Below are 15,736 nucleotides of genomic sequence, written 5' to 3' on the forward strand. Positions count from 1 at the left end.
ATGAGGAAGTTACAGGCTTCAGAGGACCAAGCAAGCTCACACGCACATAAGTACCAGAGACGTGAAGCCTAACGTTCACCACTATCCATTCAAGTACCTCTCGGTGCTTCCCTGTTCTAGGTACTATGCCAGGCTGGGTGTGTCCTACACCAAAAGAACAAGAGGTCCCTTCCCTAGCGGGACTGGGTGGGAATGCCTGGATGACAGCTTTCCTGGTAAGGATCTGCAGTTTGTTAGAGCGCCGTCAGAGGCTTATGTTCCAGGCTATACAGAAAAGTTCCTGAAAAGGTTGTTGGATCTAGTCATGACTAGCTTAATGACTTATATGTGTATTTTGTGATGGGAATGGAACCCAGAACCTCACGCCAGTTAAATTGGCATTTCAGATATGAATACAATAATTCAAGAATGGCCCATCGGTGCTAGTGTGATACTTAGCCTAACACTGTTCGTGGTTATCAAAAATACTGGATGCCCTGTGCTTCCTCCGGCGTCTCTAGAACTAGGGCCGGGGAAAGGAGAAGAGAGCCCGCATTGAATGACTAGGAAGATTTTAGGAGTTTCAGGATAGAATGCCGGGAACAAACCCCGGCTTTAGACCACATCAGGCCCCGGAGGAAGTCGCAATGCGCACTTCCGCCAGGCGGGGCGGTTGCCTGGATGGGCAGTGACGTCGACGGAAGGGGCGGGTCTGCCGGGAGCCAGGCCGCGCTGTGCCGCGCTGTGCCGCGCCGGCCGGGAGGGGGCCGGAGCCCGGCCATGGCGGCGGCGGCGGCGGGCGCCGAGGGGCGGCGCGCGGCTCTGGAGGCAGTGGCAGCGCCCGAGCGGGGCGGCGGGAGCTGCGTGCTGTGTTGCGGCGATCTGGAGGCTACGGCGCTGGGCCGCTGCGATCACCCGGTGTGCTACCGGTGCTCTACCAAGATGCGGGTGCTGTGCGAGCAGCGCTACTGCGCCGTGTGTCGCGAGGAGCTGCGCCAGGTGCGACAGCGGGGCGCGCGACGGGGAGCGGGGAGGGCGGGCTCCTCATGGCTTTGCCTGCTCGGTGTCCGGCCGCGGCCTGGCCGCGCCCGCTCCCGTCGGAGGCCCGGTGGTCCGTCCCGGCAGCATGCGATTACCGGGCCTCCTGGGACTGGGAAGCCAGAGGCAGCTGGGCCGGGGAAGGAGGAGCGATGCCTGTGGGAACTCTTAAGTTTGGATATTTTCCCCTGTGACCCTCCGCAGAAAGGGCAGGGTCAGGTCAAGAGCCCTCTTGTCTGCGAGTGTTCAGTTTTTTGAGATCGTCACTGAGGTGGAGGAGACAGCCAGGGGGAATCTCCAGGGACTGTCTGTCTACCATAGGAGCTGACTGCTCTGTAAAAGAAAAAAAAAAGGTAAACTGGACGTTTCCAGACTAGTTGGGCTTCTGGGCCCCATCGGTGACCCTTAGTCAGCTCCTGAGACAGCGTTTCCATTTGTAGCGTGGAGGTGATACCAGGGCTTGATTCCCAGGTACTCGGCGGTCCACAATGTTAGGAAGTTTTCCTCCTCCTTACTAGTTCTAGTTTCTAGTTTCTTTCCAGAGTGGAGGGAAGGGGGTATTTCTTATTGTCTAGACTTGGAAGCCCCTGAGGGGGTCAGAGGACGCATGGAGCGTTTCCCCACACTCCAGCAATGTCAGCTGTTGGTGGGGAGTGTCCAGCTGGACTTCCTTTGGTTTGCTGCCTTTAAGAGATCTGTTTGCCTTCAGCGTTGTGAAATTACCCTGGTTGGTTCATGGAAGGCTTTAACTAGTGGTGTCTGCCAGGGAATCTTGCTTTCCTGTTCTTAGAAGTAATGCAGAGATAGCAATAATGCTTAGAAGTAGGTCTCTCTCTCCCTCTCTCCCTCTCTCCCTCTATGGTTTCTTTGTCCTGGAACTTGCTCTGTAGACCATATTGACCTCAAACTCAGAGATCAGCCTCCTGAGTCCCGGGGATTAAAGGCCTTTGTCGCCATCACCTGGCTTGTACTTCAGTTTCTGCCTTCAGATTGACGGTGGTGGCGAATGCCTTTAATCCCAGCACTCGGGAGGCAGAGGCAGGAGGATCTCTGTGGGTTTGAGACCAGCCTGGTCTACAGAGTGAGTTCCAGGACAGCCTCCAAAGCCACAGAGAAACACTGAGATCTACCTGTGTCTGCCTTCTGAGTGCTGGGATTAAAGGCAATACACCACCATGTCCCACATGCTTTTCTATTTTATTTCGTTTCAAGACAAGGGTCTAATTGTGTGGCCTTGGCTGTCCTGAAACTCAATATGTAGGCCAGGCTGGCCTTGAACTCAGATATCTGCTTGCCTTTGCTTCCCAAATGCTGGGATTAAGATTGTGTGCCACTATGTCTGACAGACGGACCTTCCTTTCTTCCTTCCTTCCTTCCGTGTTCATTGTTGTTTTGCCATAGGTGTTAGGTTCCTTGGAACTGGAGTTGCAGACAGGTGAACTGCCATGTGGGTGCTGGGAATTGAACCTGGGTCCTCCTGAAGAGCAGTCAGTACTCTTAACTATTGAACCATTTCTCCATTTTTTAAAATTTTATTTTATTTATTTGGTTTTTCGAGACAGGGTTTCTCTGTGGCTTTGGAGGCTGTCCTGGAACTAGCTCTTGTAGACCAGGCTGGCCTCGAACTCACAGAGATCTGCCTGCCTCTGCCTCCCAAGTGCTGGAATTAAAGGCGTGCGCCACCAACGCCCAGCCCATTCTTGATATTTATGTTAGATTTGTCAACTGTAGTCCCTAAGCATCTGCCTGTGTCATACTGGGAAAGAGCAACTGCAAGAACCCTGTAATGTGGTGGAAGGAGCCACACCCTGTTGGGTGAGGTCTGGGGTTCAGAACATCCCAGGAAGCTTTTGGCTGGTGGCCTACTCAGAGGGCCTTGCTGGAGCTTGCTTTGCTGGTCAGTGTTGCATGTACTTATGGAGTAAGTCAAACACTGGGTTTTTCCAGCGCACCTTTAGCTTCCTTCTGGGAAAGAAGACATGGAAGTCTTTTGGAGGACTACATGTGTAGTCCTAGCCTGGGCTTTGGATCTCACTCAGGAATTGAGTGAACACACACATGTCAGCTTTAGCTCATTCCTTATGGGCCCCACACCTTCTAAGAGCTCTGTGGCAGGGGCTGTTGACATGAGCTGTCAGCCTGCTCTGACTGGGGTGTGGTTTGGCACTGGGTGTGCCCTTGGCCAAGTCTGGGCTTCCATCACCACGTAGGGCAGCAAGAGTTCTTGGGGAATTGGGGGAGATGATATTGTCCAGCTCAACCTCTCCATTCACCCTGCTTTTCCTTCCCTTGTAACCTTGCTTTCACCCTCCTTCCTTGTCACTTACTGAGCCCTGCATTACCCTGAGTATATCTTGTGTTCATACCCAGAATCTCACAGTGACCTTAGTCCCTGAACCATGCCCTTGCCTTCCCTTAATGTGACTAGGTGAAAATTAGGAGGGATGTATGTTAAGATGTTGTATAGAAGCCGGGGCGTTGGTGGCGCACACCTTTAATCCCAGCACTTGGGAGGTAGAGGCAGGCGGATCTCTGAGTTGAGGCCAGCCTAGCCTACAGAGTGAGTTCCAGAACAGCCTCCAAAACAATACAGAGAACCCTTCAAAGCCACAGAGAAACCGTCTCGAAATCCCCCCCCCCAAAAAAATGTTGTATAGAGCCTTTAGGTGGTGGTACACACATTTAATATCTTCTCTAGGGAGGTAGAGGCAGGCCAGCCAGAGCTACACCCTGTCATGTGGAACTAGCCAGTTTCCTTTGCTGGGTAATTCTGTCTGCCTTGATCTTCCTTGAACAGAGACATTGGAGTGGCATCTGGGTATATACAGGGAGACAGCTCACTGCTTTGAAGCTGTGTCTGGTGAAGAGCCAGAGCAATCTGGACTTTTCAGCACAGCAGCTTAGGTGGGCTGGTATCTGGCGTGAGGCTGTGGAGGTAGTGGACAAAACACCGATTCAGTGCTGAGTGGTGGAGAGTCTTAAGTCTTTAGCACCAGCACACCCTGGTGATCAAAGCCTTTAGGAGCTTCTTGTATTCCTAGAGCCATTTTCTTTATCCTGTTGATCTCCAGCTCTTCTGGTTTCTGCACAGGCCACATACACCCACAAGCCGGAAGTGGGAGGGGAATGCTGAAGGCCTTCCCAGGATTACTCCAAGGTCCAGGTCAGCAGGCGGTACCTGATGAGTCATTGGTATTTTTCTGTTGTGAATGCTCTGTCGCCTGTAGTCCCTCCCACTCTCCCTTCCTTTATTTGGACAGCCTCATTATATACATAGGCTGGCTTGGAACTCCTAGAGATCTACCTGCCTCTGCCTCCTGGGTGTTAAGATTAAATGTCTATAACACCATGCTTGGTGGGCCGTGTGTTGGTGGCGCACGCCTTTAATCCAAGCACTCAAGAGGCAGAGGGAGTCGGATCTCTGAGTTCTAGGCCAGCCTGGTCTATGGAGAGAGTTCCAGGACAGGCCACACAGAGAAAGCCCTGTCTCAGAAAAAAAAAGTGTACAATGTGTGTGGGGGGGGGCTGAAAAGATGGTTCAGTCAGTGGTTAGGAGATTAAGAAAGCTTGCTTCGATGGGCGGTGGTGGTGGTGGTACACGTCTTTAATCCCAGCACTCGGGAGGCAGAAGCAGGTAGATCTCTGAGTTCGGGGCCAGCCTGGTCTACCAAATGAGTTCCAGGACAGCCTCCAAAACAATATAGAGAAACCCTGTCTTGAAAAATTGAAAAAATCAAAGAAGAAGAAGAAAGCTTGCTTCTCTTCCAGAGAACTTGGATTCAGTTCATAGCATCCATAGAGGCTTACAACTATCTGTAACTCTGGTTCCAGAGGCTCCAACATCTTCTGGAAGAACATGCATACATACACATAAAAGAAAAATAAATCTTAGCTGGGCGTTGGTGGCGCACACCTTTAATCCCAGCACTCGGGAGGCAGAGGCAGGCAGATCTCTGAGTTTGAGGCCAGCCTGGTCTACAGAGCTAGTTCTAGGACAGCCTCCAAAACAATACAGAGAAACCCTGTCTCGAAAAACCAAAAAAAAAAAATAAAGAGAAAAGAAAAATAAATCTTTTAATTAAAATCATTATTTTATGTGTATATATGCCTGCATGTATGTTTGGGCATCAAGTTCATGTGTGGTGCTCACAGATGACAGACATGGTCGTTGGATCTTCTGGTGGGAGCCCAATTGAGGACGCAACAGGGATAACTTTTGGAAAGACCAGGATCACCAAGCATGGTGGGATTTTTCATTGTTGTTTTGTTTTTGTTTTTCGAGACAGGGTTTTTCTGTATTGTTTTGGAGGCTGTCCTGGAACTCACTCTGTAGACCAGGCTGGCCTCGAACTCACAGAGATCCACCTGCCTCTGCCTCCCGAGTGCTGGGATTAAAGATGTGCAGCACCACAGCCCGTCGAAGCAAGCTTTCTTAATCTTCTAACCACTGACTGAACCATCTTTCCAGTCCCACACACACATTGTACACTTTTTTCGAGACAGGGTTTCTCTGTGTGGTCTGTCCTGGAACTCTCTGTAGACCAGGCTGGCCTAGAACTCAGAGATCTGCCTCCTGAGTGCTGGGATTAATGGTGTGCGCCTCCACTGCCTGCAGGCTTTATCTGCTCTTTATTGTGCACTTGGTGCCTGTTGGAATTAAGGAGTAGCAGGGTCCCCTGGCAGACACCATTTGAGCAAGCTTCCCACCACCTCAGTCTCCTCTGGAGCTGGATTGCCAGTCCTACACAACTGATTCAGAAGTATCCCTGCCTGACCTCTGGATTGTATGCTGCCTAACCCACCCAGGGCTCCCCAAAATAGCCCAGCCTCCCACCCACACCTGGCCTAAGTTTACTCCTCAGATTGTGGCCATTTTCCTAGGACTCTTCTTTCTCTAACTCCTTGTTTTTGTCCCCTTACAGCCCAGGCAGATCATTTCCCCCTCATTTCCATGTTCCTTTGTCTCCACCTAGCCTCACAGGAATGTCTCCAGTAAGGGAGGGGCTTGCCTTACCCTCTGCTGGAGATGCCTCAGGATGCCCTGCTCTTCTATCACCTACCCAGGCAGTCTAGGTGACCTTGGTCTCTTGCCTGAAGAGGGGCAGATTTTTTTCTGCCTAGAGCTCCAAGCCTACTGACTTCAGACCCATATACCCAGCCTTTGGCCTTTGCTGCCCATAAACCCTTTCCTAAGCCTTTTCTTGTACTTCATTCCCTTCTTGAACCATCCCTGTGTCTCCTTCCCGACCTCAGCTTGACCCAGATGTGTGCAGATTCCACACCTTTACCAGACTGGTACTCCTGGGCCTTGATGGGCCCCCTGTTTCTGCTTGGCAGATTCCTACCCCACTCCCTATTCAGACCTGGCTCAGTGTCCCCCCCCCTTTTTTTTTCAAGACAGGGTTTCTCTGTGGCTTTGGAAGCTGTTCTGAAACTCACTTTGTAGACCAGGCTGGCCTCGAACTCACAGAGATCTGCCTGCTTCTGCCTCCCGAGTGCTGGGATTAAAGGCGTGCGCCATCAGTGGCCCCTTAATATCACTTCTGCATGCAGTTTATAATCGTGTTTCTTGGTTCTTAGCCTTGGTGACACACGGTAGAGTAGATCTGGTTCCTAGTCCTATGGTTGCCAGCCAGGCCCTTCCTTCGTAAGGAACACTGTTTGGCTTGTGGACCTGCTCATCACAGGATGTGTGCTATCTCCTTGCCTCTTCTGTGGGCACAACTGCTCTTTATCTCAGTCTGTTCACGGGGTGTTTGCGGGTGAACAACAAGCCATCATGTTCAGGGCATGGATACAGAAGCTGAGGTGCCTAGCACAGATGAACTACTCTGTTCATCATGTCCTGGCACTCGCTGCCCAGCAGAGGTGCTCAAGGGGCTGTGCCCATAGCTCCAAGGTAGATAAACCTCTTCCATGATAGCCTGAGATGCCACTCAGAGTAGATCCAAGTGCACAGCTGAGTGAGGTCCCTGGAGCTAGTGGCAGTGACGGGGGCGTCCCTGGCGCTGCTTCCTTAGGGAAGGAAGTTGATCCTCCGCTACGTCTGTTGGGCTTGGATGCTTTTTGGCAGCTTCAGGGAGTTTCCTCAGACTGCTCTTCTGCCCGCCTTGGAGAAGCTGAGTGGGGGTGTGGCTGTGCCTGATGCCTGCTGGCTTATGTTCAGGAGCTCTCAAGCTCTGTGTCTCCGGCACTCTGCATAGTTCATGGCCCCGAGCTCAATGCTTTTATTTTGTTTGTTTTTGAGACAAGGTTTCTCTGTAGACCAGGCTGGCCTCCACTCACAGAGATCCGCCTGCTTCTGTGTCCCAAGTGCTGAGATTAAAGGTTTGCACCACCAGCACCTGGTAACCTAAGCTCCTTTTGGATTTGGGCTAGAGAGGCAACCTTGGAAGTAGTTGGAAAGCGTAGCTCAGTGTGAGCCTGTCTCTAGAATGTTTAAAACGAAACCAGAGTTTAGGGATTTTGTCCATATTTGGGACCTGGAAAAGAGCTTCCAGGGAACAAGAAAGCTGCACTGTAGAGGGGGCAACACACCCCATGTCAGGAATCCTGACTGTGAGCCCTCATTGGTTGCCTTAGGGAGGGCACCATTGTAACTGCCATTTAAGGATGGTCCTTAAGCCTGATATGACAGCACATGCCTGTAATTTGGACACTTTGAAAGAAGAGGCAGGTTGTTTTTTATTTTGTTTTTCAAGACAGGGTTTTTCTGTGTTATAGTCCTGGCTGCCCTGGAACTTGCTTTGTAGACCAGGCCAGCCTCCAACTCTCAGAGATCCACTTCCCTCTGCCTTCTGAGTGCTAGGATTTTGTTGTTGTTGTTATTGTTTTTCAAGACAGGATTTCTCTGTGGCTTTGGAGGCACAGCTCTTGTAAACCACCAGCCTGGCCTCGAACTCACAGAGATCCACCTGCCTCTGCCTCCCGAGTGCTGGGATTAAAGGCGTGCGCCACCAACGCCCTGCTGGTTTGTTTGTTTTTTAAATAGGTCAATCAGGACTACTTATTGAGACACTGTTTAGGACAGGCGGTGGTGGTGGTGAAGGTGGTAAAATCCGGAGGCAGATCTCTGTGAGTTTGAGGTCAGCTTGGTCTACAGAGCTAGTTCTAGGACAGCCAGAGCTACACAGAGAAACCCTGGAAACACCCCCCCTCCAAAAAAAAAAAAGTCCAGATGGTCTTAAGCCAGATAGGTGATACACTCCTGTAACCCTAGTACTTGGTAGGTTGGGGCAGGGAGGGTCAGGAATTCAGGGTCAACTATAACAACAAAGCATGTCTCTGGCAAGCCTGGGTTCTACAAACCCTGTCTAAAAACTAAATAAAGATGATGTTGGGGTATGGCTGCATCCAAGGTACCTGCTTGTATCCAGCCTTACCAGCTATGACAGTGAGGCTTGTTGGGCCACTGCTGACTTGTTCCCATCCCTAAGAGGGGTGTGGCTGGATCATGGAACTTCCCTTGGCTCCTGATATGGGCCAGCTAGAGGAATAGATTCTTGTCTGTGTGCCACTTCCAAGTATATCATGACAAAGTGGAGTTGGGCTCTCCCCCAGTCCTTCCAGAATGCCAATTTTAGTTGTTTTGCTGCTTGGGGCCCCTATATGTGGGCCAGGTGTGTGAGTAGGCCCACTTTCTCTCATCACTCCTGAGCTGCCCCAAACTTCTACATTTTAGTTCAAAATACCCTCCTGGGCTAAGCCTAGACACAACATGTGACCTTGGTTGACTTATCCCAAGGCAGGTATGTACTGAAAGCTCTCAGCTGCTTTCAGGGCTAAGCTGAAGCATGTAACCAGTACCAGACAGGAGTGGAGGCAAAGAGGCACCTGGGCGAGGACTTAAGTCAGAGAGGTTAGCAGTGAGGGTCACTGTGGAATTGGTGCTGCAAGTCACCACTTGAAGAACTTCATGGAGAGAGAGAGAGAGAGAGGGAGGGAGGGAGGGAGGGAGGGAGGGAGGGAGGGAGGGAGGGAGGGAGGGAGGGAGGGAGAGAGAGAGAGAGAGAGAGAGAGAGAGGAGAGACTGCACGCACGCAGAGGGAGGCTCAGATGTCCAGATCCTCTCCCAGTGTGCTCTAATCCTTGCCTTGTACCCTCTAAGTGGCTTCTCCAGTGGCTGCAGTATGTATATGGCTCATGTCTGGGATTTAGGCAAGCAGACTAGACTCTAGTCATGGGGCTGCGACTAGACTGGTCAGGTCCAGATGTCTTGTGAGGTCCCCTTTCTCCTGTGGTGTCATGGAAACATGCTGGGGTGGGTCTGGACAGGGTAGCCAGGTGCTGGTGCAAGGTCACCTGATAGCTGCCATGTAACATTTGCTGTTTCCTTAGTTGCTTTCTAGAATGCACGCCCTCCAACCCCACACCACCCTATGAAAGTTGTGTGCTTGGCTATCCTCTGTATCTTTAGGGTGGTGCTGAGTGGATACCAGGCCTACAGAAAGCATGGCTGCCTCCTGGTGGAGAGCCTAGATATCACTTCTGCTCAGTAGTTCTTGTAGACAGCTTCAGTTGAGAGAGGAGACCTAGGCTATATGGAACCAGTGACGGCTGCTCACTTAGGACTGCGAGGGCTCCGCTTCTCTCTGCTCTGCTTGGTCTTTGGCCATTCATTCCATCCAGATCCTATTCGCCCCCCTCTCTCTGCAGGTAGTCTTTGGGAAGAAACTCCCTGCCTTTGCCATGATCCCCATCCACCAGCTCCAGCATGAGAAGAAATATGACATCTATTTTGCAGATGGAAAGGTGTTTGCATTGTACAGGTGAGAGGTCATTGCATCTGTGTGCCCCTCAGAATCAGGAATGGGAATTACATGGTGTTGGTGACCTCAGGACCATCTTGTGAGACAGGGAGCTCCTTGCTCTCTGCCAGGGTGACAGTGAAAATGAGGGGGCCCAACTGTTTTAGCCTTTTGAGGGATACAAGAGTATGCAAACAAGTCGGGCGTTGGTGGCACACGCCTTTAATCCCAGGAGGCAGAGGCAGGCAGATCTCTGTGAGTTCGGGCGAGTTCTAGGACAACCTCCAAAACAATACAGAAACCCTGTCTTGAAAAACCGGAAAAAAAAAAGAGTATGCAAACATGCCAGGTGTTGGTGGTGCATGCCTTTAATCCCAGCACTCGGGAGCAGAGGCAGGTGGACCTCTGTGAGTTCAAAGCCAGGACAGGCTCCAATGCAATACGGAGAAACCCTGTCTCGAGGGGAAAAAAAAAGATATTTAACTCGGGGTCCCCAAAAACTCCAAAAGGGCTAGAACCATAGACTTGGATCCCATGTTCTGTGAGCACGGTCATTGTCTCCCTGGGTGGGGGCATGGCATCACTTAGAGCCCAGCATGGTGGGTGGCTCTGGTGTCTCCCCAGGCAGCTGTTGCAGCATGAATGCCCACGATGCCCCCACCTGCCATCCTTCGGCCTCTTCGGGGACTTGGAGCAGCACATGCGGAAGCAACACGAGCTCTTCTGCTGCAAGTTGTGCCTCAAGCATCTCAAGGTGTGCCCTGGGGATGAGGAGGCCCGCCCTGGAGAACCCCCTGAGGTTGCCTATGCAGGGAGGGGCTCCTAGGGGCTGTAAGGATCCTCCAGCCTTCAGTGGGCTCTAGTGCAGAGTTGGTACTGTCAGGGTCCTCTCATTGTCCATGATGCAGCACTGTGAAGTCAGGAGACTTGGGAGCCCCAACTCTGTGTCCAGCCCTATGTTCTCTGCAGATCTTCACCTATGAGCGCAAGTGGTACTCACGCAAGGACCTGGCGAGGCACCGCATGCAGGGTGACCCTGATGACACATCCCATCGGGGACATCCGCTCTGTAAGTTCTGTGATGAGCGTTACCTGGACAATGATGAGCTGCTCAAGCACCTGCGCCGTGACCACTACTTCTGCCACTTCTGTGACTCCGACGGGGCCCAGGACTACTATAGGTGGGTGGGGCCTGGAAGTACTTGAGGTGGGCAGGACCTGGGGTGCTGCAGGGATGTAGTGGTGACACTCCTAGGACTTTTCTGGGAATTACCTGGTTGTGCAGTAGATGATCTGACTTCTGTTCACTCTGTCTGCCAGTGATTATGCGTACTTGCGTGAGCACTTCCGGGAGAAGCACTTCCTATGTGAGGAGGGCCGTTGCAGCACTGAGCAGTTCACCCATGCCTTCCGTACTGAGATTGACCTAAAGGCTCATAAAACAGCTTGCCACAGCCGCAGCCGGGCCGAGGCGCGTCAGAACCGTCAGATTGACCTTCAGTTTAGCTTTGCACCACGGCACTCACGCCGGAGTGAGGGTGAGCTAGGTGCCCATAGGCTCAGCAAGGCTTAGGTACTGGTGCCTTCTGTGAGTACCTGCTTCCCAGACCTTAGACCCAGGTCCCAGTTAGACTCTTGCTCAACTGAGAAACACAGGAGAAACCCACTCAGCCTGTCTCCTCACTCATCCCTTACTTGAGCACCGAAGCCTAGTGATAGTTCAGAGCTCCTTGCTATCCACTTACGCCCTCTCCATTGTTTTATGGCTCTGGAGTTCCTAGGCTATTTCTCTGCTCAAGAGACTATCACTGAGGCCCATTCCACATTTCCCATCTTCTAAGGTAGAGCCCAGCCCCCCTACCCCAATGGTCTTGCACCAATTGGGTACCAGTTTCTAGGGGGAGGTCATGGCTGGTTTTAATTCTGCAGTGTCTGGCCTATCCTTGGGGATCATAAGCTGTGGGGGTGGGGAAGCCTCTGCCGCCTGGACAGCATATTTTTTGGTGCTCTGTTAATCTGGGACAATGACAAGCTATGTACTAACCATAGGAGTCGTCAGTGGCGAGGACTACGAGGAGGTGGACAGGTACAACCGCCAGGGCCGAGGTGGCCGGGCCAGCGGGCGTGGAGCCCAGCAGAACCGCCGGGGAAGCTGGAGGTACAAGAGGTGGGAGGATTTGCATACCACTGACATTCTCCTGGCACCACCTCCACGTGGTGGCAGCTGCCAGCAGTCAAGCTGGGAATAGGCATGAGGTCAGTGGGCTCCAGCCAGAGTTCCTGGGGTCCTGAGGGTGGCAACAATGTCTGCTCAGCAAGTAGAATGTTCTTACTTCTTTATTGCTAGCCAGAGACAACAGCCTCTGGGGGGAGGAATGGCACTCAGGAGCAGGGTACAGTTGTGCAGGAAGTACCTGCACAGCAAGCATGTGCCCAGGCTGCAGCAGGGATTGAGCCTAGATACTGCCCGTCTGCGGCGGCGCCTTTGGGTCTTGCCCAGTCTGAGGTCTTCCCCCATCCCTACTCCATCCTAGGGAAGAAGAAGACCGAGAAGTGGCAGCTGCTATCCGGGCCTCTGTGGCTGCTCAACGGCAAGAGGAGACTCATAGGGCTGAGGACCGAGAAGAGGGTAGCAGGTCCAAGAAAGAGGAAACAGCAGCCAGGGGGCCTGAGGAGTCCCGTGGTCCCCGGCGCCTGCCCCGGGCTCAGGGTGAAGGCCCAGGTAACTGAATCCCACCTAATGGCAACCCTTCCTGGGCTTGGGAAAAGCTGCCAGCTCCTATTCAACATCTCATATTCCCCAAGTCCACCCTCACAGCCTTACCTGGACCCATCTCATGTCTGTAGGCTCCAAGGAAGCCTCAACAAATGGTCTTGTAAGCCAGGAAGCCTTCCCAGCCACAGGTCCAGTGGCTGCTCCCTCAAAGTATGTTTGGGAACTGGGAAGAAGGGTGTGTGGTGTCTGTGATAGACGGGGCAGAGTTGACCAAGTCTTGGTGGTGAACCGCTGACCAGTCCTTCCCTCCCTGGATGCAGCAGCCTTCCACCACCTAACCCCAAGCTCAAGGATGAAGACTTCCCCAGTCTCTGTGCCTCTACTTCCTCCTGCTGCACAGCCGTTACCCCAGGCTCTGTGGGCTTGGCCCTGGCTTATCCTGGTCCTCCCAGGGGCAAGAACACCTTCCAGGAAGAGGACTTCCCTGCCTTGGTTTCCTCAGCACCCAAGCCCAGCAATGCCCCCTCCAGCCTCATCTCAGCTTGGAACAGCAGCTGCAGCAAGAAAGGGAACCTACCTACACCAGGGGCCCAGGCTGTAGTTGGTGGCATCCAGCCTCCCCGGAAGGCAGGGAAGGGGAGCAAGGGTGGCCGGAAGGGTGGCCCAGCCCCAGTGGATGAGGAGGAGGGTGGTGGCCTCACTGTGCAGGAGCTTCGGAGTGTGCCCACCACCGTGGCTGTCTCTTCTTTGCTGGCACCAGCTGCCACCCAGAGCTCCACCAAGGTTGGCAAGAAGAAGAAGGTGGGCTCTGAGAAGACTGGGGCCACATCATCCCCACTGTTGCCCCCTGGTCATATCCCAAAGCCCTCTGGGGCTGAGCAGGTCCCTGAATCCCCTTTGAGCAAAGCTGAAGTGCCAGTAACCATCGTCAATGGACATTCAGAGGGGCCAGCCCAGGCACGGAGCACCCCAAAGGAACCTCCAGGGCTCCCAAGGCCCCTGGGTCCCCTCCCCTGTCACATACCACAGGAAGATTTCCCAGCACTTGGAGGCCCTTGTCCACCCAGAATGCCTCCTCCCCCAGGTATGTGTGCCATACTAGTGGGTTCCTCAGGTTTTTGAGAAGTGCCAGAGTCTTAGTGTCAGGGCTGAAGTCCAGAATGGGAATGTGTGGTAGACTCGCAGTTCTCCTTTAGAGGAAACTTGCGTGTTGCTGTGTCCAATCTGGATGCAGGTGCCACCTTGAGCTGTCACAGTTAACTAACTACTTCATAGTACTTTGTAGGGCTTAGAGTTCCCTAAAGTGGTGAGCCCACCACGTGGGGTTCTGGTCCTGAGCCTGTTGTGGGGCTGGATGTGGGCAGGTCAACCCACTGGGGCTGAATACTCAGCAAAGCTGCACTACTTGGGACCACATTGAGGTTCTTGTGTCACCCTGCAGGCTTTAACACCGTGGTGCTCTTGAAGGGCACAGCGCCTCCACCCCCACTCCCACCGGGCCTGGTGCCTCCCATCAGCAAGCCACCCCCTGGCTTCTCCAGTTTCCTGCCCAGCTCCCACCCAACCTGTGTTCCCAGTCCCACCACCACCATGAAAGCGTAAGTGGGGTGGTCTGCCTGACCTGCCACTGGGGGCTAGTGGGAGGGTACAACCTAAGCCACAGGAAAGGCTCAAGCCTCCTCATCTGACCTCAGACCCCGGCTAACACCCACACCACGAGCCTACTTAGTTCCTGAGAACTTCCGGGAGAGGAACCTACAGCTCATCCAGTCCATCAAGGACTTTCTGCAGAGTGATGAGGCCTGCTTCAGCAAGTTTAAGAGCCACTCAGGGGAGTTCAGACAGGTGAGGTGGGAGCAGTTGGGAGGCTGGCCTGCCTTTCCTAGAGTGAGAATGACTGGCTGTGGCTCTCTGGGTGGCAGGGAATGATCTCTGCGGCTCAGTACTACAAAAGCTGCCGAGACCTGCTTGGGGAGAACTTCCAGAAGATCTTCAGTGAGCTGCTGGCTCTCCTGCCAGATACAGCCAAACAGCAGGAGCTGCTGTCCGCACACACTGACTTCTGCAGTCGTGAGAGGCCTCCCAGCTCCAAGTCTAAGAGGAACAAGAAGAGTGTATGGCAGACTAACACCCAACAGTTGGGCCTGGACTGCTGTGTGTGCCCTACCTGCCAGCAGGTACTGGCACAAGGTGACATCAGCAGCCACCAGGCACTGCACGCTGCCCGGGACGATGACTTCCCCTCCCTTCAAGCCATTGCCAGGGTCATTACGTAGCTTCTACTGGTGAGGGCAAGAGCTGTCACACCCTAGCGCCTCCTTTCTCCTTCCTTCCTCTTCCCAGCTGCCAAGCAGCTAGGTTGGGCCCTGGGAAGGCTGAGGCTCAGGCCTCCTGGTTGGTCAGGCCTGCCAGGAGGACATCAGGAACGGTCTACCTGTCTGTGCACCATCACTCATGGGTTCTGTCCCCTGCTTGGCAGAGAGCCAGCCTTGGTTTGTATTGTGTTTGGAATGTGCCAGGGGAGGGAAGGGCTAGGATGTTGGGACCTGAGCCTGTGGTCGTAGCTAGATGCCTCAGTGGCTTGAAGAGAGTCCTCCTGAGTCAAGCCTACAGCCCCAGAGCTGACAGCTTGAGTTCACTGGTGCTGGAGTCAGATGTCAAGTGTGTTGTGTAAACAGTTGACTGTCTCAGAGAGAAAGTTCCAGATTAAAAAGACACAAAATTGTGCTACTTGAAGTTCAATCTTTTTATGAGACAAATTAAATCTAAGATCTCAAATTGCCTCTGACATTTTATAAAAGACAGTTTATCTTCAAATAAATTTATTTTGCAGTACTGCACATAGCTGGTGTCCTGAGTATCTCTGCCTCTTGAGTGTATCAGGAAGCCTAGGTACATGCACTTATTATATAACATGATGCAAGGAGGCCTAGAGGTGTGAATTGACAGCAGGGATTTGTTCACAGGAAAACGTTGACAGTCCTGGGTCCTACATGGAGCTAAGGCACTGCCCAGGTTTCCCATAACAGACCTGGCCATATGTGACATAATTCAGAATCCATGAAACTTGCCTTTCAAAAATAGGAGTACATGGCTGGGCAGTGGTGGCAAATGCCTTTAATCCCAGCACTTGGGAGGGAGGGGCAGGTGGATCTCTTGAGTTCAAGGCCAGCCTGGTCTACAGAGTGAGTTCCAGGACAATCAGGGCTACATAATGAGAAAATAAGTTGGGGCTGAGGGAGTGACAGGTATAGGG

General features: G+C 52.8%; 1 protein-coding gene across 3 annotated transcripts; it reads left to right on the plus strand.

Annotated features, from left to right (window-relative positions):
- Positions 1–740: 740 nt before the first annotated feature.
- On the plus strand, positions 741–15,320 carry Znf598 (zinc finger protein 598, E3 ubiquitin ligase). 3 transcript variants are annotated; one of them, XM_040748273.1, is made up of 12 exons: positions 741–978; positions 9,673–9,785; positions 10,389–10,518; positions 10,734–10,945; positions 11,085–11,302; positions 11,814–11,931; positions 12,299–12,486; positions 12,612–12,690; positions 12,804–13,564; positions 13,922–14,078; positions 14,175–14,325; positions 14,403–15,320. In XM_040748273.1, exons 1-12 carry the CDS (start codon positions 760–762, stop codon positions 14,754–14,756), a joined length of 2,700 nt encoding a protein of 899 aa, XP_040604207.1. In that variant the 5' UTR covers positions 741–759; the 3' UTR covers positions 14,757–15,320. The 3 variants fall into 3 exon arrangements, with proteins under 3 accessions (XP_040604207.1, XP_005081662.3, XP_040604208.1); XM_005081605.4 differs by having other exon boundaries at positions 742–978; positions 12,801–13,564; XM_040748274.1 differs by having other exon boundaries at positions 742–978; positions 11,814–11,922; positions 12,801–13,564.
- Positions 15,321–15,736: the final 416 nt, after the last annotated feature.

Source organism: Mesocricetus auratus, unplaced genomic scaffold (genome assembly GCF_017639785.1).
Source record: "Mesocricetus auratus isolate SY011 unplaced genomic scaffold, BCM_Maur_2.0 Super-Scaffold_100007, whole genome shotgun sequence".
Taxonomy (NCBI): Eukaryota; Metazoa; Chordata; class Mammalia; order Rodentia; family Cricetidae; genus Mesocricetus; species Mesocricetus auratus.